This window comes from Micromesistius poutassou (assembly GCF_964030765.1).
Source record: "Micromesistius poutassou genome assembly, chromosome: 3".
In the NCBI taxonomy this organism is placed as follows: domain Eukaryota; kingdom Metazoa; phylum Chordata; class Actinopteri; order Gadiformes; family Gadidae; genus Micromesistius; species Micromesistius poutassou.
Window position 1 is genome coordinate 22,447,558 of NC_140273.1, and position 20,695 is coordinate 22,468,252.

The following is a 20,695-nucleotide window of genomic DNA, read 5'->3' on the forward strand; positions in this document are numbered from 1 at the left end:
CCTACAAATCCAGCACTGGTCTCTCCGTCAATCCCGCCACTGGTCTCGTCTCAAAGACCTACAAACCCAGCGCTGGTCTCTCTGTCAAAACCTCCGCTGGTCTCTCCTCTCTCAAGGACCTAAAAACCCACCACTGGTCTCTCAAAGACCTACAAAACCTCCACTGGTCTCTCAAAGACCTACAAAGCCACCGCTGGTCTCTGTCAAAACCTCCACTGGTCTCTCAAAGACCTACAAACCCACCACTGGTCTCTCCTCTCGTTTGGCTTTGTATTCCATTGTTTTTATTGTATTTTTGTCATTGTTTGTGTAAATACACAATCTAATAACTGAAAATAAAGAGGTGTGATCTTTAACCTGGTACTGGTAAATCTTTGCATGTCATGGGGCACTACTTCATGTGAGGGGCAATATTTAACCTGGAATGGGGCACTAAGTGTGAGCGGGGCAATTGTTGACTTTGCACAGGGCATTAAGTGTGAGAGGGGTGATCGTTGCCCTGGCATGGGGCACTAAGTGTGAGAGGGGCAATCTTTAACCTGGTACTGGGCACCACATGTGTGAGGGGAATTTTTCTACTTCTACTTGGCTTGTATTACCTGAACATTTTAATTTTCAGCTATAGGAGGATGCTACTCTTCCTGAAACACTGAGTGTCATTTGGTCGGATGTTTCTGATGACTCAAGTCTGTGGCCTAAATCAAAGAGGATAACAAAGTGGGTGTTCAATACAGCAAGAGCCTGGAGCGATCTAGCATCTGGATCTCAATTCGACCTTCTACACACTGGACAGGATGACTTGAGTGTCATGCAGCTTGGACTGTAGTGTGACTGAATCATGCAAACAATGGGAAGCGACAATGGCTACTTGGTACAATGGATGATGGACTAACGGCATTCCGAATGGACAGAATCGGATGAGAAACCAACTAACTGAAGATGGAAGATGAAACATTCTGCAACGTGGCTTCCCTACCTAACCTCAACATGATGGACTGCTGGCAAGCCCTCTGGATCGCCTGTACTCCTGCCCTGAGATCAAAGTATTTCTCGGGCTGAATCGGAAACCATCTTGGAAACATCCCAACTAGCGTTCCTGTCGAGCTGCAGTTCTTTCTTCAGAAGAGGTGAAGAAAGCCTCACCGGGGCTTCAAGGTCTATGAAGAGGAACGTTGGAATGTGCGCCATGATTCTCTCCTGTAAGAGCTGTTGTATTCTAGTCGCCGAGAGGGGGAGCCTCACAGCCTACCCTTTGGCGTTTCTCCTTGGAGTCCCTGTCACGGTCTTGACGGACGTTCCAGGTCATGTAACTGATGTCACGACAGCCTTTTGAAAACTTGGTTTCTCCTGAGGGGGAACCTCTACAGAACTGTAGGCGTCAGATGGCACAGTATCCCAGCATGCATCTCTGGTCACTCAGATCACACCCTGATCAGTAAGGGAACACTCATGCGATGTGCATGCGATGTTTTAGAGAGTAGTAAGGAAGTAGACAAAAGGCATGAGAACAGTTTGTTATTTTGTACTGTTGTCAGCCTTGTTTATGGGTGGGAATTATTTGCTAAATGGGGGGATATGAAATGTATAGTCAATTATTTGTACATGAACCAACAGCAACAAACTACTAGATCTGCTCAAGGTAAGTCTGTTGGCTGTATTTTGCAACAAGACGACCAAAGCACCCCAAGCACCCCAAGATCTCCATCGTCGTTCCAGCTCAAGGTAAGGGGCTCCTGCGGGGGGTTGGTAGTTAGATTCGAGACCGATGTGCACGGGTCTATAAAGATGCTGTCTGACTTCACAGGATCTCCTGGACCAGGGTGGACCAGAGGCTGAGGACCAGCAGGTGACCAGATCCCACTGGACCAGGTATGGGTCACCAGGGTGGATTATTATTATTATTATTATTATTATTATTATGTGGATGTGTCTAGTGCTTTTCTCGCACTTAATTATAATGTAGGGTAACTAGATCCCCTAGACCAGGAATGGGGCACCAGGCTGGACCAGAGGGTATCCAGATCCCCCTGGACCAGGAATGGGGCACCAGGCTGGACCAGAGGGTATCCAGATCCCCCTGGACCAGGAATGGGGCACCAGGCTGGACCAGAGGGTATCCAGATCCCCCTGGACCAGGAATGGGGCACCAGGCTGGACCAGAGGGTATCCAGATCCCCCTGGACCAGGAATGGGGCACCAGGCTGGACCAGAGGGTATCCAGATCCCCCTGGACCAGGAATGGGGCACCAGGCTGGACCAGAGGGTATCCAGATCCCCCTGGACCAGGAATGGGGCACCAGGCTGGACCAGAGGGTATCCAGATCCCCCTGGACCAGGAATGGGGCACCAGGCTGGACCAGAGGGTATCCAGATCCCCCTGGACCAGGAATGGGGCACCAGGCTGGACCAGAGGGTATCCAGATCCCCCTGGACCAGGAATGGGGCACCAGGCTGGACCAGAGGGTATCCAGATCCCCCTGGACCAGGAATGGGGCACCAGGCTGGACCAGAGGGTATCCAGATCCCCCTGGACCAGGAATGGGGCACCAGGCTGGACCAGAGGGTATCCAGATCCCCCTGGACCAGGAATGGGGCACCAGGCTGGACCAGAGGGTATCCAGATCCCCCTGGACCAGGAATGGGGCACCAGGCTGGACCAGAGGGTATCCAGATCCCCCTGGACCAGGAATGGGGCACCAGGCTGGACCAGAGGGTATCCAGATCCCCCTGGACCAGGAATGGGGCACCAGGCTGGACCAGAGGGTATCCAGATCCCCCTGGACCAGGAATGGGGCACCAGGCTGGACCAGAGGGTATCCAGATCCCCCTGGACCAGGAATGGGGCACCAGGCTGGACCAGAGGGTATCCAGATCCCCCTGGACCAGGAATGGGGCACCAGGCTGGACCAGAGGGTATCCAGATCCCCCTTGACCAGGAATGGGGCACCAGGCTGGACCAGAGGGTATCCAGATCCCCCTTGACCAGGAATGGGGCACCAGGCTGGACCAGAGGGTATCCAGATCCCCCTTGACCAGGAATGGGGCACCAGGCTGGACCAGAGGGTATCCAGATCCCCCTTGACCAGGAATGGGGCACCAGGCTGGACCAGAGGGTATCCAGATCCCCCTTGACCAGGAATGGGGCACCAGGCTGGACCAGAGGGTATCCAGATCCCCCTTGACCAGGAATGGGGCACCAGGCTGGACCGGAGGCTGTGGACCGGAGGGTAACCATAACCAAACACTTGACACCTGGAGGTTCTTTTTAATTATTTCAAACAATCGTAGAGGGTCTGCATTCGTTTTTCCTTCAGATTTTTCATTCTGTGAATTTTAGCCAAAGCTGTGATTTGAAGTAATTAAGGTCACATCAGCTGCTACTACTATAGTTTATCCAGCGTACATCAAGGTGGACACTAAAACGTAACAGCTAGTCACACTCACACCTGGTGACGTAACATCACTCTTTTAATGTGTGTTTGTATTGTGAACAGATTAAGCTGACGACCCACCAGGAGCGAGACGAGGACTACGATGGGACTGCTCAAGTCTTTGGAAGGTTAATACCAACAGGTTTTTTTTTTACATCGTTTCACCACCAAAGCTATGCTGTTAAATTCACAGAATGTTTTACTATATTCCTGAATTACAAATTCCCAAGTGTGTGCATGTTTCATGTTGTTTCAAGTTTAAAATTTGATTTGATTCAGAATTATTTAAACAAGGTGTCCAAAGAATAATAAACTACTACCACTGTGTTTCTAGTGTAGAATTCTCAAAACAAAAGTATTTTCATCAACACAAATTATATAAACTAAAGAAATTATGGAGGAGGAGCCACCTATCTGGAGGGAGACCCGGAATCTGGTTAGCCGCCTAGCTGGACATCGTTAGCCTCCTAGCATAATGGATATAGTTAGCTTCATAGGATAATGGATAGCGTTAGCTTCATAGCATAATGGATAGCGTTAGCCTCATAGCATAATCAACATCGCTAGCCTCATAGAGTTATCTATATCATTAGCCTCATAGTATAATTGATATTGTAGCATAATTGACATTGGTAGCCCCATAGTGTAATCAACATGGTAGCCTCATAGTGTAATCGACATTGGTAGCCTCATTAACATCGTTGGCCTATGGCTAGCAACATAGATTATGCTACGAGGCTAACGATTTGTGTTTTTCCTCTTGCAACATTTCAGTGACCCACTGACGGCGCCTCGTCGGAGCTGGACGGTGGAGACTTCAGATGCAACTTCTACCTCGCAGGACGTGACTTAAGTCACGGGTTGTCACGGGTTCCTTGTTTCTCAAGGGTTCCTTCGCGGGTTCCTCATGGTTCAGTGTTAGGGACAGAGTTAGGGTCAGATGGTCTCAGGATTCTTTTTTTAAATCACATCCCAGAATTGTTTCACTGTGTGCACAGATGTTGAAATGTATACTGATGTTTTATGATTTAAAATTACCTGGTTGTGTGGCTTGTTGTATGGTAATTTTTATTATACACATGCATGTTACCCTAATGAGGTAAGGTTACCTCTCCCCTCCCCTATATCCTAACCTCCCCCCTCCCATATCCTCTCCCAACCTCCCTCCCCTATACCCTAACCTCTCCCCTCCCCTATACCCTAACCGCCCGCCTCCCTTACCCTCACCCCAACCTTATCCTCAACCTTATCCTCATCCTCACCCTTATCCCTAACCCTAAACCTAACCTTAACCATAGCAGCGAATATCAAGCCAGTAAAAGCACGTATGATGATGTTAGCTAACTAGACAATCAGATGGACAGTGGCTATACAGTATAGCTAGTCTAGCTTTCCAACCCAATTTTGTGTAGCCCACCTTCGTGAAATGTGTGATACAGGAAAAGGTCCTGCCACACTTACCTGACAACTGGAATGGGGTATTTTTTGGGATTACTGTTGAACTACTGTGTTCACCCGGCTATGAACTGAGACTTGATAAATCATATCAATATATAACATTTCTTGCCTTTTCTCTCTAGTGTAACACTATATAGTACCATTGATACACTTAATACTAACCATCATGAAACGTATAGCAATACTAACCCACTCTATATATCTCTCTCTTCCCCCTTACCTCACTTGTGAGGTAAACCATTACCAGTCATTAGCCATCCTTGTATTTGGCCCTCATCGCACCTGAAGTCCCATCCCTATGACTGCCCTACCATCGCCTGTTGCTGTCCCCTTGACCGGATTCCTGGCCTGCGCTGCCTAGCGATCCACTACTGCCCTATGACAATTCCTAATCCCTATGACAATTCATCCCTACATTAGACTATTTGAATTTTCTGACACTAAATGGGATTCATGCATTATCATACTGGTTAGGTAACCATCCCACCTCTTTGTAACATACACCCCAGGTGGCTCTAAACACCATGTTCTATTCTCTACTCCTAACTAACCTATTCATTTATCATGTATACAAACCTCACTGCCCTGTAACTGACCCTAGGCAGATGGGTCAGGCCCTCGAGTTATGGATCTGCTCGAGGTTTCTTCCTATATGTATCTCCAATTCTAGGGAGTTTTTGGGCTCTCTGAATGTTCAATACTCTGTAAAGCGCTGTGAGACGTGTAATGTTTTGGCACTCTATAAATAAAATTGAATTGAATGTTAACTTGTGTATAATTCCCAATTTTTATTGATATATTTGCACTTTTAATCTTGCTGAATTCTACAAGGCAAATATTAAGTTAAAACTTAGTTCCCCGGCCCCATTCGTCTTTGTAAGGAAATGTTCTATTTTGTCAAATTTTAGGCAAAGTATAAGACAATACTTTCTTAACAGTATAATTGGAATCATGAATAAGTTGTTCAAGTAACAATATTGAAATACTAACATTGTTGGGTAAGACAGAATTTGGTTTTATTCTGAATCCAGTCAAACAACTTTCAGGTGTTTATTTATGTTTAAGTATTTGGCAGATGCTTTTATCCAAAGCGACATACATAAAAAATACATATAAAACAATCACTCTAAACATAATTTAAGGGAAGAATGTAATACAAAATATCAATACAAAGTGTCAAGACAGAATAAACTCTGCTGCTGCAGCAACAGAGATACAGTCTATAAGTCCCTAAGATATCTAATGTATTCATACATTGTTTATGTAGGATATAGCCTACGTATATGTATATATAACCTAATCATATTGTTTCTTCTACTTAAAAATAGCTGACCGTTTTTTTCCCCTTCTCGGGGATTATATTCCCAGTTTTGATCTCGGACGTCTGGTCACTTATAGCATATAAGAATATTCTATTACTGTTAAGCCAACTATGAATAATAAAACACGCCAAAACATGTGTCCTTTATCATAGCTACACGTATGACAAAAAACCGCGTGAAAATCAGTGGTATTCAGTGAGGTAAGATTAATTAAATGCGCTGACAGTTCATTGCTCCTGCCAAATGAATTACACTGAGTGGAGCGGATCACCACTCCAAGATGGCGGCCCCGCGGCTCGTCAGCGCCAGTAGGCAGTAGCGGTCGATGCTGCGTCTACTTATAAGATGTCTATGGCTAGAGGGCCCAGCGTGTTAAGGGACCGGGGGGATTTATTTGAGCGCCGGCGATACGCCCTCTCTCCCCCGCTAGAGGGCCCAGCGGTGGTAAGGGACCGGGGGTATTTTAAACATCGCTCTGAAGACGCAGAGAAGTCGTGCTCTTCTCCAATTGGCTTACATGTATCAAAACATGTTGCGTTCACCCGGAAATAAACATTTCGAGGCCGTCGCGTTTGCCTCGTAGAAGTTGAAGGACTGTTTGGAAGAAAGGTCTCGGTTTATTCATGATATAATCTACAGAATCAGTTAAAGATAAAGTCAGCCTGTAACCTTCGACGCGAACATGAAAAGGTTCCTACTGCTGGTTGTGCATTGTCTCTTTGTGGTCCGAGTAGAAAGTTGGAATCAAGGTTGGTTGACGGCTACGTTATTAATTAATACCAAAATAAAATGAGTTAATAACGTCCAACACATTGTACTACTACTACTACTCATGCGTTTTAGCTGCGTTTGAACAGTCCGTGTGTCGATAACCAGGCTGTGTGTGGCTCTAGTCAATGTACGTTGTGCAAACATCCCCCGGAGGTGTCCCTCCTGACGTGTGGTTGTGCGGCCAGGCTCGGGCAGCGTCCTGCTGCGGGACGTCCAGGCGCTGACCCTGTACCGGGGCCGCTTCACCGCCGCCGGCCGCTCCGGGGCCGTGCCCCAGATCAAGTGCGTCGGGGGCTCGGCCGGCTGCGGAGCGTTTGTCCCGGAGGCCGTTCAGTGTCAGAACAAAGGCTGGGATGGCGTCGACGTGCAGGTGAGTTCTCAGAAAACACCTGGCCAGAATAATGGGGGATGTTAAAAAAATATGCACCGCGTTAATCAGAAGCAGAGATGCAATACGAATTAGATAACTGTAATGGGGAAAGGATATTTTCACTTTCTGTTTCTCTGCCTGTTTCCTGGCCCCTTTGATGTGGTCCGGTGTCAACGGCTCCAACTCAACTAATACGTCTTCCGCCTTTCGACATCTGTCGTGTCTTTAAGATATATTGTGTTTAGGACAGATGAGAGTTCACATTGTCAATGATCAAATCATATTCACCTTAAGGGCAGAGTCTCCTGTGTTGTCATCAAGTAGAAGAATGCATCAGGGGAGTCCTGCTCCCTTGTGACAGGTATATCCCAGGTTAATGTTAGATAACACTGGGAGCATGTGGGGTGGCTAGACAGTGCAAGGAATAGGAGACAAGGCTTAGATGATGAAGTGGAAACAACACGGGACTACACCCAGGACTACACAGCTGTTGTCAGCATGTCTGAGGCCTGTGCCACTGTATTAGAAGTCCTTGCTTTTGCCAATGCATTGGACTTCTCCTTGTGGAGCTCTTAGAGAGACGCAGGGCGAACTCCCATCTGAGGCCTCGGATTATTGTATGCTATTGTATGTTTATTAATTAAATACATTAGCCCTTGTTATAAGTTCGGATTACTCTTTATTCTGGAACAGTTTATACAGAAACAACGAATGGGCAATAGAGCATTTTGCAGTAGTGTAATGTCAAAGAATACATCTTATAATGTTGTGTTTACGTCCAGTTTTTTATCCTCTTTCCTCCTCACTGTATGTCTCGCCGTCTTCAAGTGGGAATGTAAGACTGATATGGACAACTCCTACCAGTTTGGCCGCATTGAGGTGAGCTGCGAGGGCTACAGCCACCCAGACGATGCCTACATACTGAGAGGCTCCTGTGGACTGGAGTACACCCTGGAGCTGACCGAAGAGGGGAGGGCAAGGCAGAGGGCCGGCTCCGCCCACGGATCCCAGCAGTCTGGCGGTAGGGGACCTGGGAGTGTATTTGCAACCATGTGGATGTGTGTTGTCTCATCCTCGACCCTCGAGGGCCGTACATCTCTGGGCCTTCATGTATGATGACGGCTGGTCGAATATGTTTTGCGACCATGCTAATGTGACCTGCAATGCAATTACGAATGGAGTGGATAGAGGCAATTAGGGATGGGTCAGAATATTTGATTATTCAATTATTCGTTCCTGAGGGTCAAAGTCGATTTTCAACATTTGGACCGTTAACATTTTTTCCCATTCAAATAAACAAGAATTAACGGACGGAACTAATGTTGGTTCTGTAGCACTATTAGTTTATTATTAGGGGTCCTACGGAATCTCCGTAGGAAACCTATTGTATTCGTTAGTATTATTATTATTATTTTTATCCTGACTTTTTGGCTCTAAAAGTTATAAAAATTGGCAGGCTTGTAGAACTCATAAAGTTAGTAAAGGAATCAAAAGATGGTCCAGAATAACACATAGGTGGCGCTATAACAAGGCCTTGAAGTTCAGGACTTCAACAGGCTGCCATTACCACTAGGAAGGTACAATTTGTATGAAACTTGGTACACATGCACCATTTCTCATGATGAACAACTTTCACATTGCAACCCATATTGTCAGACCATTGGGATATAGTGCAGTGACCACAACTTGACCAAACACCCACACATTAACTCCTTTGGTGCTGAAAGTGGGAAAAGCTCCAAACTTGGCACACATGTACCAGGTCACTGTGGGACTATAGGGTGATCAAATAATAGCAATAAGGCAAAATATGGCAGAGATATGTATTTTAAAGTGAAATACATGCATATGTATACAGCTCTACAACATGTTTAAACAGCTCCAACATTGCATCCAAAAGACCTAGGCCCAGCTTTTGAATGTGGCTATTAAGAGGAGATTCCATAGTATACCCATGCCAAATTTGAAGACTATATCTGAAAAAACAACCAAAAAACATTAGTTTGAAGTTCTCCCTTCTGAACCATGGCCTCTCTACAATGCAGGCTGGGCCTTAAAGGGGTACACACGTTATTTCGCAAACATCTGTTTGACAGTGGATTTTGACACAGTAGGCTTTAGAAACATGGTTGGTGATTGTTTTGATATGTTAACTGCCGGAAAACCAGTTTTTAAGGCATACCAATGCATATTACCATACCAACCAAGCTCACCATACCTCCACATAGGAAAGACTTATATTTCTCAAAATATACTCCAATCTGCCCTTGGCAGTCTACAGTCATACTGTCGGTCATACCGTCATACTGTCATATTGTCGTTCATACAGTCATACGGTCATACTGTCATACTTTCGTTCATACAGTCATACTGTCGGTTATACAGTCATACTGTTGGTCATATTGTCTGTCATACTGTCAGTCATACAGTTGGTCATACTATTATACTGTCGGTCATACGGTCATGTGAGAATGTGAAAATCCCTTCTCACTGTCTCTCCCCTCACATCATATTTAATGTGGTATTTGGACTTCCGGAGCACTAGGGGGCAGAAGGTTAACCCCGCCTTGGCCAGGGAAGTTCCCCTTATTATTGGTATGGCCCAATCAGTCCACCTGGGACTTATTGGCTTATATAAGGGGAGTCTCATTTTGTGGTAGAGGGGGAAGGTGCTGGCTTGACAAGAGGCCAGTACTAGAGCACATGGTATATGTGGCTGCTAGGCTGATGGCTAGGCTGATGGCTAGGCTGATGGCTAGGCTGATGGCTAGGCTGATGGCTAGGCTGATGGCTAGGCTGATGGCTGTTATACCGTAGGACCCCGTTATTGTTGCTGGCAACTATATTTATTATTATTATTATTAATCATGTACAGAAAAACAATATACACAAGCATAAATATTAATATATATGCATACAACACAAACACTGATCACTGTTAAAGTTAGTTTTTTTGCGTTTAAGATATTAAGTGATTTCTTGCCGATGATCCATGGCTGCCTTTGTGAATGTCGGCACACATCGAATAATCGAATAATCGATTATTCGTTCATACCACCCACTGATTATTCGACCATGAAAAATTTGAGTTATTCACATCCCTAGAGGCACCGCCTTGTATTGGAAATAATGCTTTCCAAGTCAGTTGATTCAACATATGAGTGAAGAAGTGTAGTTTTAAATAAATTATACATCAAAAACATTACAAACTATATATAATCTAGTGTAATATATTATTTGTGTATGTTTTAAATGAAATTTTAAATGAAAAGAAAATGTTCTCCGTCCTTAGGCTTTGGGGGTTTCGCCTCCAACTTCTTTAGTGGTTTCTCTGGCAACAAGCATCACCAGCACGGCAACCACCACCAGCGTCAGCAGCAGCAGGGCTCGTCGGCGGGCAGCGAGGGCTCCGGTAGTATGGTGGGCCTGGGCATTCTGCTGCTGCTAGCCTACGGCGTCTACAAGCTCTTTCTCAGCGGAAACAACTCGGCTCCAGGTGGGCATCCTGAAGACGAGCCGGGCACTTACCCTACAGGCCACGATGCCAGGGGCCACCCGGACGGACCCCCGCCCCCGGGCTTTAAACCCGACTTCATGGGTGAGTTGTTTGTTTAGACGTGAAGTAAACAAGAGGTGCGTAGTCTGCGGAGGACACAGGGTGTGGTTGTACCGGGGGGTGATTTCATTGTGTGTGACGTGGGGCTGCCCCGCCTACACCCTATGGCGTAGCCTGACTTCAATGCGATTGCATGCAGGAATGCGACGCTACCAGTAGATACGTACGTCTTTGTTTCTTCAGAGAAAAAAAAAAAAACGTTTATTCTTCAGAGGGACGCGTAGACGCACGCTCCTGTGGTCGGCTTTTTGCGTTCCAAATTCTTGTCTTCGGTCCCACTCTTCTGTTGATATCGAGGATACGTCTAAATAAAGAATCGATATGACGGGGAGAAAAGGGTCAGCAGCTCGGAGTGGGAAGCCTCGCCGGCCGTCTTCGACGTGCTGTGAACGAAACACGGCGACGCGCTTACTGCGTCCCGGCCGGCCTCCTGCACACACGCCACGCCCTCGCCTCCAGGACCCCGAGGGTCTCCCATAGGTGGGAACACTTCTGATGCGGCTTAACTCCTGTCGTGTGTTGCGTGTGTGAAAGGGGAAAACTCTGGATCTTCCTCACACCCGATTCTCCGCAGTTATGGTGCCTTCTATTTGTCCACCCGACTCTGCAATCTGCGAGTCGGATTTCCGAGTTACGAACCGAAAGTTGCAAATAGCACGCCCCCCGAGGTCGTAAAAACGACTCGTCAACTCGTCTACTATTTTAAACTACTATTTTTTTTATTTTCTACTATTTTAAGCACTTGTGTTTTTGTTGTAACCAAATGAAGAAGTCGTACACATAGCACTGTATACTGTTACCTATAGGCGTGTCGTTACAGTCTTATTATGTGTTGAATACCGCCTGTTTTGTAGCTTGTGCCGCTGAAATTGGCTAGAGACGCTCCATGTTGCTATGACAACAACGCCGATTCTTGAGCAGAAAGCAGAGCTCCGACTCGTCTTGTTAACGTGTGCCAAATAGAACGAAAAACCCGGGGTCACTCGTTTTACGAGACGGATGTGACGTCACACCCGAGCTGCAAGTCGCGATTACGAGACTGAGTTCACGTGTGAAAGCACGGCCCGGGACACTATGGCAGCTCAGACCCTCGTTACCTTTAGGTTCCTGGTGAGCAGAGGAGAGCTTTGCTTTAAATAGAAGTAATGGTAGACTACAGCGTGAATGACATTGAATTGTCATAATAGTAACACAATACCATGCAATACAACCAAATGATAAATAGTACTAACATCGCAATCACCAGAGATAAAGATTTTTAGAGATTTTTTTTTTCTTTTCATTGCTGAACAAACCCCTAGCTTGAGGCCTGGCAAGATGGATTCTCGCGGGATCATAATGACGCAAATAAGGCGGCCTCGCAAGCCTAGCCTCACCTCCACCTGAGCAGTGTTTGAGTAGATGTGAGGAAGACCCTTCTGCTCTAGGTTCCTCAGCAGGCTACCCTGGTGCGCCTCCTCCAGCCTACCCTGGTGCTCCTCCTCCAGCCTATGGCTTCCAGAGTGGCTACAGCTCTGGGAGACAGCATTATCCACGGCAGCAAGGCGCCACGCAGGGACTAGGCGGAGGCTTCTGGACCGGGCTCGGGACAGGAGGAGCACTCGGGTACCTGTTTGGAAGTCAAAGGTAAGTGCAAGGCTGTTACGAGGACGATATGTGAACCACGTGTGGGAGGGTGATTCATTCCCAGGTCTTGTTGCGCTCTACGGGTGTCTTTTGTTCAGCCTAACGGGACTGGGGAGGGACATGTTTGTAGGGTCAACAGATTCAATGGGATTGTCTTAATTACCTAATTTCACCTGAGTAAAGAGGAGGCACCATTAGTGGGGTCAACATGGCCGTGGATGAGGTAAGAGAAGGCTCTTTATTGGTCCGGTACATTCTATTTTATGCGACTAACTGAGCGATGTTGTTTGTTGTTTGTCGCAGTGACGGTGGCAAAAAAAGCTTTTAGTATTTAAAAACCAGCAGGTACTGGAAAAATATACAAAAATGGATATGGCATGGTGACCATTCTAACCAAACTACGCAACCCGTCTCATGTAACTCAGGGGTAGGGCGGGAGATCTGAGCCTGGGACTCAGCCGAGAAGCACGGACCGCACACACTTGGGAAGCCATAAGTTAGGCTGGTTGTCTCCTAGGCCCAAAAAGTGTTTGGCCTGCATAAGCTGTAAGATAAGTGCATCACCAAGAGACTTTGTGAAGCAGTTCCTCTGCTATTACCGTCAAACTGGTACTAAATATAGCCAGTGTGATGGCGCCAGGAAAGGTATTTAATGCAAAGTAGTGGGAGCGGGACACATACACCTCTACTCCATTTGCCCTCTTCCTAGAAGTCTCCTTTCTCCGGTTTCGATCTCTGCAAAAGGAAATGTAAAGAAGAATTTGTATCAATAGAGTAAGCTACATTGTAAAGATGTTTTCAATTGTATAAAAATGTTCAAGTGGTTCTGTAAATGATTCAACAATATAATAGTTGACTATAACTGCCGGTGTTAGTGCAGTCCATGACATGGGGTGCCTTGAAACAGCCAGAGAATAAGTGCAGTTTTTCCATTGTTTTTCTTTTCCATAATCAGTGGTTTTGTTGTTTTGTTCTTTGCTAAAGGAACCAACCTTACGGTTCCAACTTCAACGCGTCCGGCCACATCCCGCGTCCTGCACAAACCCCCAGCTTCAGCAGCGGGTCCCGCACGGCTTCAGGTACGACAGACGGACCACAGACGGACCGTGTTGGAATGACCCGTGCATTGGTGAAGTTAGTTACTGGTACTGCACGCACTAAAGTAGTCTGTAGGATGTCTGACATTATGACTGCGTTGCACCCGTGTCGTTTTATTAATATATATAAAGCAATAGTAGTAAAATAATTGTCGTGTTAATACATTTTAAAGTAATATAAGTTCCACTACTACTTACTACTAGTCCATTTGTGTTGGCTTCTAATGTTTTCTAGCATGTGACCAATCACACGCTAGAAAACAAAAAAAAAGCAGGGGTGAAACCAAAAGAGATGTGGGCCCGTTTGGTGTCAGTACTGTTGATACGGCAGGAGGGACAACGCAACAACGGCTCGCCTGGAACCGACTGTAAGGGGCCAGCCTGGCTGTTCTCTGTGTGTCCAGGGTTTGGAGGAACCAAGAGAAGATGAAACTCCTTTGGGCGTCCGACCTGAGCTCCACATCACACAAGATAAGAGGCAGAACCAGATGAAACTTGTGGGAGACGTCAGCAAGATTTTATTTTTCACCATAAAGCTATGGTGAAACGTGTAAGGCTCCAGCTCTGTTTGGTTGATGAGAAGGCCAGGCTCAATTGAACACGTCTCTGGATCTGTTTTAATCCAGACCTCTTCTGCTTCTTGGGCTGTTGGTCTTTAATCTGGCATTGGGTGTGCAGGTGGGTGTTGGAGACCATATTGATTATTTACAACACATGTTTGTGATACGTTTTTTTATTATGTCTATAGACAAAAATCTGAATATTTTGTTGGAAACAATTATGAGACAAAATTCTGAAATAACGAGATGACAAGTTGACTCTGCTTTGACTTTTTATAATTTTGGAATTTTGAAATATATATTTTTTAACACCAAACTATCTTGTTTTTACTGCTGGTTGAAAAATAGTGAGTATCAAAAAAATCAGATCCAGGAAAACTGAATGTCGTAATACTATAACGAACGTATGAACTATTCTTTTCGTTTTGCATTTTCATATAACTTATATCTGCAGTTTCTTGTATTTTGCTGTTGTGAATATGAATACAGCAACGCTTATAAACACTTTCCCTTATAGTCAGTTGGGGCAAATCAATGATTGTAAGCTTTTATTTACAAATGTTTGCATTTAAAGCTGTGATCCATTTGCTATTGTTGCATTATTATCACATAGTTTATACATTTGGCGCCTGGGAGGAGGGGCTATGATAAATCAGCACAGTAAACTCATGATACATTTGGCCTTTGTAGTCTAATGCGATAAAGTTAATACAAAATACAAAAATGGAATCAACAGTGAATTGGCTAAACATAGGAAGGAATAAAATCATGAAGATTACATTTTGTTCTCCCTACATATATATAAAATAAATAAATATAGATATAATTATTGAGTTGATAGTCCATGTTTTATCCAAAGAATGCCATAAAATGTATTTTGCGCTGTAGTGTCCTCCAGTCTCGCTGTCCCTGTGTGGTGTACAACATTATCAATAAAGTCAGTCTTCAGTTCCTCATTGTTTGACCAACTTAAGTTATAGTTAAACGACAGTTGTGGAACAAACAGCAATAGATCATTTAATAGCACCTGCCGATGGGATTTGTTAGTGAAAAGCATTCATTTATTCTGCTCTTGAATGTGAATGTGGTACATCTCGGTCCTATTCTGTGTAAGTATAGGACTACAACACACTTGAAGCGCAGCGTAGTCCGATATGTTAGCTGAGTGAGCCTTTCCTCCAGTGGAGCTCAGAAAGCTCTTCTAAATGATCCCCAGCGTTTCGTAGATGACATCGTCGCTGGAGTGTACCGCGGTGGTCGGGGCAGACGCTGGAGGGGAGAAGGGGATCGTTGTCTCTGGGGAAGGAGTTTCTTTGCAGACTTGTGCATAAATGTGCGCGAGCGGGTCAGCTTTGTCATTCTTCTTTGCTACTCCCTCAGCTTTCCTCACAGGCTTGGCGTAAATGGGTTCCTTCTCCATTTCTCCTCTTTTGGTCTGAGTCGGGTGAGGCCTGCTCTGGCCCGGGCTCAGTTTGTCGTACACTTCTGCGTAGATGGGCTCTGGGGGACCGGCCTGGGGTGCGGAGGGCCCCGGGGCGTCCATCGCGGTGGAGGTGCTGGGTGGTTTAAGAGGGAGGAAGCTTGCCGGGTCGGCGTACACACTTTCGACCCCCAGATGTGGATTTGAGCGAGGCCTCCTCGCCGTGCCGTCAGCGCCGGGCTCTTCTGAGAACAGAGTCACACAGGGAGCGGAAGCGGAGGTAGACATCACTTTGACGAGAGGCTGAGTGTCTACACATTCAGACGCACTTATCCAATCCGCCGGCCGCGAGTACAAGCTCTCTTCCGAGTCCACGACAGAATTCGATTCGATTTTTAGAGTGTTTTGCAAAATTGCAGGTATGAAGTCCATATCGGGTATCTTGGGCAAAGGGGAACGGGGAATCCGACTGGGCAGCGCTGCTACCCCGTCTGGGGTCGGGAGGACGGCGTGCAGGGCGGGACTGCTGCTGGGGACAGCAGCGGAAGACGTTTGGTGTTTGATGGCCTTCTCGATCAGGCTGAACAGAACGTTGGCGTGGCCAGTGTCAAACGTAAAGGTCCCGGGGCCAGAATCACAGCGCCTGCCAGCTTCGATGGTTAAGGCAAGCTGTAGGGATGAAAACAGAGCAACTCTTAACGTTTCTTCTTTAATCTCTATATTAACAGTACATTTAAATGGAAATACTATAATCATATAATACTTTACTTAGTCATGACTCTATACATCCACTAAATATAACAAATACATGTAATGAATGTAGTAGTAGTAGTAGTAGTAGTAGTAGTAGTATAGTTATTATAAAATAACAGGTGTTTTAGGTACAACAGTCATCTAATCAGTAAGACGTTACCTCAGGATTGGCTGTTCAACACAGGTGTAATCAACCTACTCATTGATAATATTAGTTAATTGGGGACCGATGATCAAACGTCGACGACCACCAAGACAATTTGTGCTCCGGAAAAAAAACATCCCGTCATCGTCAGTGCATTATCCACCCGTACATTATCTTTTCCATATCGCCTCAGGAGCCGGTAGGGCCAGCTCAAGACGGCCCCGGGAGCCTCCGCCTCCCTCAGCGACAGGTCGTCCTCGCCCACGTGCAGCCAGTACGCCCCCTGCAGGCCACAGCGCTCTGCCGCATCCGTCTGCTGCACCGCCACCAAGAACAGACCCACTGGAGGAGGAGGAGGAGGAGAACACAGAAGATGTTTGGTTAACCAATCGGTACGCTGACGTTAACCGGGTGTGAACGGAGAGGGAGGGGCCTGGTGAGGGGTGTGGCCGGACGGGGGAAGCACCCTCTTCTGTCGAGGCGTAGATCACGTTGTCTTCCATCTGGGGCTGTGAGCTGCTTCCGCTCACACTGGGACTCTAGGAGAAAGAGAAGATAGAATAGAGATGAAGGAATCGAAATACATATCCGCATGTACACACACACACACACGCACGCACGCACGCACGCACGCACGCACGCACGCATGCACATCATATCATATTCTTTCCACATTTTAAGGAGCTCTAAATTGGCAGCTTTTTCCCAACCTGACTCTCGCCAGATGAATTTGGTTCCGCCTGGCTGCACTCATCCATCTGGGATCGCTCCGTTGAAGAGGTGCTTTAGGAGGCTGGGCCTTATCAAAACTCCTTGCATATGATTGGATAAACCGCTTGTCCGTCGTCTTTATTGACGTGCTACTTCGACCACTCGCATCGAAACCGACCCGTGACGCTTGCTTCCTCGATGCGAGCCGTCTGAATCAAAACAGTCGCTTCTCCGCTACGTCACGTCTATAAAAATCCCGCCCGGCGGTCCTGATTGGCTCTACCATTTTCTGGTAGTCCCCAAATACCTCCCAACCCAACGGGAGCGATCCCAGATGGATGAGTGGAGCTAGGCGGTACGAAATTCATCTGGCCAGAGTCAGGTTAGCTTTTTCTAAGGTTAAGATCATTGCCAAATATTTACAATTTCAGTTTTTACTAGTAATAAGTGTAGTATGTAAGTAGACATTAGTAACTTGCTTATTGTTGCATCAATCCAATCATCACTTGAGAGGCTCAAGACACTGCCTACCTAATATACCTGATGTTACCAAAATGATAGGATTGTCATCTTTTTCTAAATAATTGAAAGAAATCACACTTGAGAAAGAGGTACTGAACCATTGAAATCAATGCTTTAAACACTGTGGGACTAGTTTCCTTATAGTTTCCAATACCCAGGTTCTTGGTTCTTATTCAACCAATCGGGGGGTTGTGTCTCACCTGAAAGGCAATTTCGCACACCTTCTCCACCCACTCCGTGCTCTCATCTTTCGTGGCAGAAAACACAAAGTTCCTCTCCTCCGTCTTCACACAGAATGCTGCCATGTTATCCTACAACAAGGATCATTAGAGTCGATGGTTTCAGCTTCATTCTATTAACAGCACTTTCTATAACTAAGATCCATTCCACTCTGAACAGAAAAGGTTATATATTATCCAATACTTCACATACACATGTATGTATCTATGTTTGTGCATGTAGGTATGTGTATTAATAGTGTATTAATGTGTATTAATATTGTATTAATATGTATTAATATTTACATATATATATATATGTGACAAAGAGAAGACTTATGCAAATCGAAAAACTTTAAATAATGGATTAACCTTAGTCTACATCGATGAAGAGTTAAGTGCCAATCGTGTGTGTGTTGTGTGTTTGTTAAATGGACCCTGTACACTGAGGGGTTCACCTTGGGCAGGGCCTCGGCGTGGGGGGGCAGTTTGAGTACGCTGACGATGTCCGACAGTCGGACCACCTTCAGCTTCCGCTCCTTGTGGCCCTGCTGGTGTCTCTTGGCGTCCCCGCCGAGCCCCGCACCGGGCCTCTCCCCCCCCACACCCGCCCCTGTTGGATCACCACAAGGACACAAAGGGTGGGGCTCGTCGTAACGGTGGCGGCGGCGCCTCATCCCGGTGTAAACCACGTGCATTACAACCCGGCCGAGTGTTGGAGGTTTGCATTATGTTGGGATGGCGGCACAGCTGGAGTTCTCTAGGCTTGTGCACAACATGGCCTCCACTAACCTCAGCTGGCCGACGTTCAATCAGCTGAATCCCTCACATGCTATAACACGATTGCAGAGAGGAACTCCCCTTCGCAATACGAAACCAAATCTCTCTGAGATGGATTCATCCTCAAAAGTTGTGTGACTACTCTACTCATCAGCTTCCTGTCATCTGATCTGATAGGGTCACAGTTTGTGGCGGTTTATCTCGGTCTATTTCCGTTCTTCCACCTCCTATGAGGTCTGTGTGCTCAGGGTAGGAAGAACAGCTACGTGACGAGAAGCAAACAAAAAATACTAACTCTGCATGCAAAGCAATATGTCAAACATATAATGGAAATGTGTTCCTCTTCCTCAGATACTCCTCCGTTGGTGGCTCCTCCCTCTCAACACTAAACCCAAGTTTCTCCGACACACGTTGGGACGTCCCGCCCTCTCTCTCTCTCTCTCTCTCTCTCTCTCTCTTGCCAATAACGCTCATAAGCACACTGTTCCAAAGCTTCTAGAACTTCCGAACGCCTGGGGTGCTCGCAATGAACGTTAACGGCAGGAGAGAGGGAATAAGGTTACATTCGTTTATGGCGCTGTACACTAATGCCACAGTCTATGCTCAGCCTGCGTGATCAAGACAAGTGGTGGCCAGGTCTGCATGACATTACCTGCCCATGCATTTCTAATGTCGCTGATCTCCAGTCGGCCCATGCTGCAGACACTGGCGGGGTACACCGACAGCCACACCTGGTTCCATTTCTGACACGGAAAAGAGATGTGGAAGAGTTAGAGTCAAATCGGTTATATATTGTTAGGGATTTATTTTGAGAGCGAGAGAGAGAGGGGGGGGGGGGGAGGGAGGGAGGGGGAGGGGAGAGAGAGAGAGCGAGAGAGAGAGGGGGGAGAGAGAGAGAGAGCGAGAGAGGGGAGGGGGGGAGAGAGAGAGAGAGAGAGAGAGAGAGACTCCTACACTATAGGAATGCGGTAATGGAGTTTTGTCCGAACTTGTGAATCTGCCTCAAAACATTTCAACCTCACATATCTGCTGTGCCGTGATTTTAACAACTTTTCCTGGCTTCACGTAGATCGTTTCGACATGTATGAAGCCAGGTAAGTATTTACCTAATATGCGTAGGTAAATACTTACCTGGCTTCATGTAGAAACGATCCAGGTAAGTATTTACCTATATTAGGTAAATACTTACCTGGCTTCATGTCGAAACGATCTACATACTTATACTTCCAAACGTTGTGTCATGCAATTTCTACTTACTTTGCCGATTTTCCGTGGTTGGAGGTAAACCTGTCCTGCTTTAACGTGCGTATCCATTCTTCCAATTTATGGAATGCTTAAAACAAAGTCCCCCAAAACGTCCGTAAGCCTAAAGCGATGTGTTGAAATGTTGCGCAGGCCGAGTTAAAGGAGCTCCGTGGTTTAACAGTGCGTCCCTGGCGAATGAGTGCGCACCCCCGCCAGTGGGCACCCAACAACTCCTTTAGCACAGGTTACGATGGGCTGAAGGTCTGCGTAACCGGTGCGTCACGACTACAGGTACGTCACCACTACAGGTGCGGTACCCATGCTACCGTACTAAATGTGGTTTATACCATATAGGCCTACCTTATTTATACCATACATACTATTTAGGAGGGGCGTATGGCTATTGGAACGCAGGGAAACCCTGCGTTCCAATAGCCATACAATACCATACAATAGTATGGTAGTATTGGAACGCAGCCCAGGCGTGCCCGTGACTCCACTCCCTTCGCATGAACGCGCAGGGGCGACCAATGTCCAGAGCCAAACCGAAAACGTCCCATAGGCCTACATACATGCACGTGCTATTCAAAATTTTAAATGGTCCCTCACCTATGTCATATGTTGAGTTTAAAGCAACAATAGGTGATTCA

The 20,695-nt window shown here is 46.3% G+C and overlaps 2 protein-coding genes across 2 annotated transcripts; one reads left to right on the plus strand and one right to left on the minus strand.

Annotated features, from left to right (window-relative positions):
* Positions 1-6,767: 6,767 nt before the first annotated feature.
* On the plus strand, positions 6,768-15,081 carry LOC311340359 (store-operated calcium entry-associated regulatory factor-like). The gene is made up of 7 exons (XM_084465260.1): positions 6,768-6,960; positions 7,168-7,352; positions 8,181-8,373; positions 10,645-10,950; positions 12,396-12,594; positions 13,579-13,673; positions 14,096-15,081. Exons 1-7 carry the CDS (start codon positions 6,894-6,896, stop codon positions 14,119-14,121), a joined length of 1,071 nt encoding a protein of 356 aa, XP_084321386.1. The 5' UTR covers positions 6,768-6,893; the 3' UTR covers positions 14,122-15,081.
* Positions 15,082-15,452: 371 nt separating this feature from the next.
* Positions 15,453-20,132, minus strand: LOC311340079 (docking protein 2-like; the record flags this gene model as incomplete). The annotated part of the gene is made up of 7 exons (XM_084464940.1): positions 20,058-20,132; positions 19,453-19,543; positions 18,479-18,633; positions 18,003-18,113; positions 17,036-17,108; positions 16,739-16,911; positions 15,453-16,340 (listed from the first exon to the last, which is right to left on the minus strand). The coding sequence occupies exons 1-7, from the start codon at positions 20,112-20,114 to the stop codon at positions 15,453-15,455; spliced, it is 1,548 nt and encodes a 515-aa protein (XP_084321066.1). The 5' UTR covers positions 20,115-20,132.
* Positions 20,133-20,695: the final 563 nt, after the last annotated feature.

Coding starts and splice junctions, on each gene's coding strand:
- LOC311340359 (XM_084465260.1), top strand. CDS start 6,894: ATGAAAAGGTTCCTACTGCTGGTTGTGCATTGTCTCTTTGTGGTCCGA. Junction 7,353..8,180: donor GGGATGGCGTCGACGTGCAG/GTGAGTTCTCAG, acceptor GCCGTCTTCAAG/TGGGAATGTAAGACTGATAT. Junction 13,674..14,095: donor CGGGTCCCGCACGGCTTCAG/GTACGACAGACG, acceptor CTGTGTGTCCAG/GGTTTGGAGGAACCAAGAGA.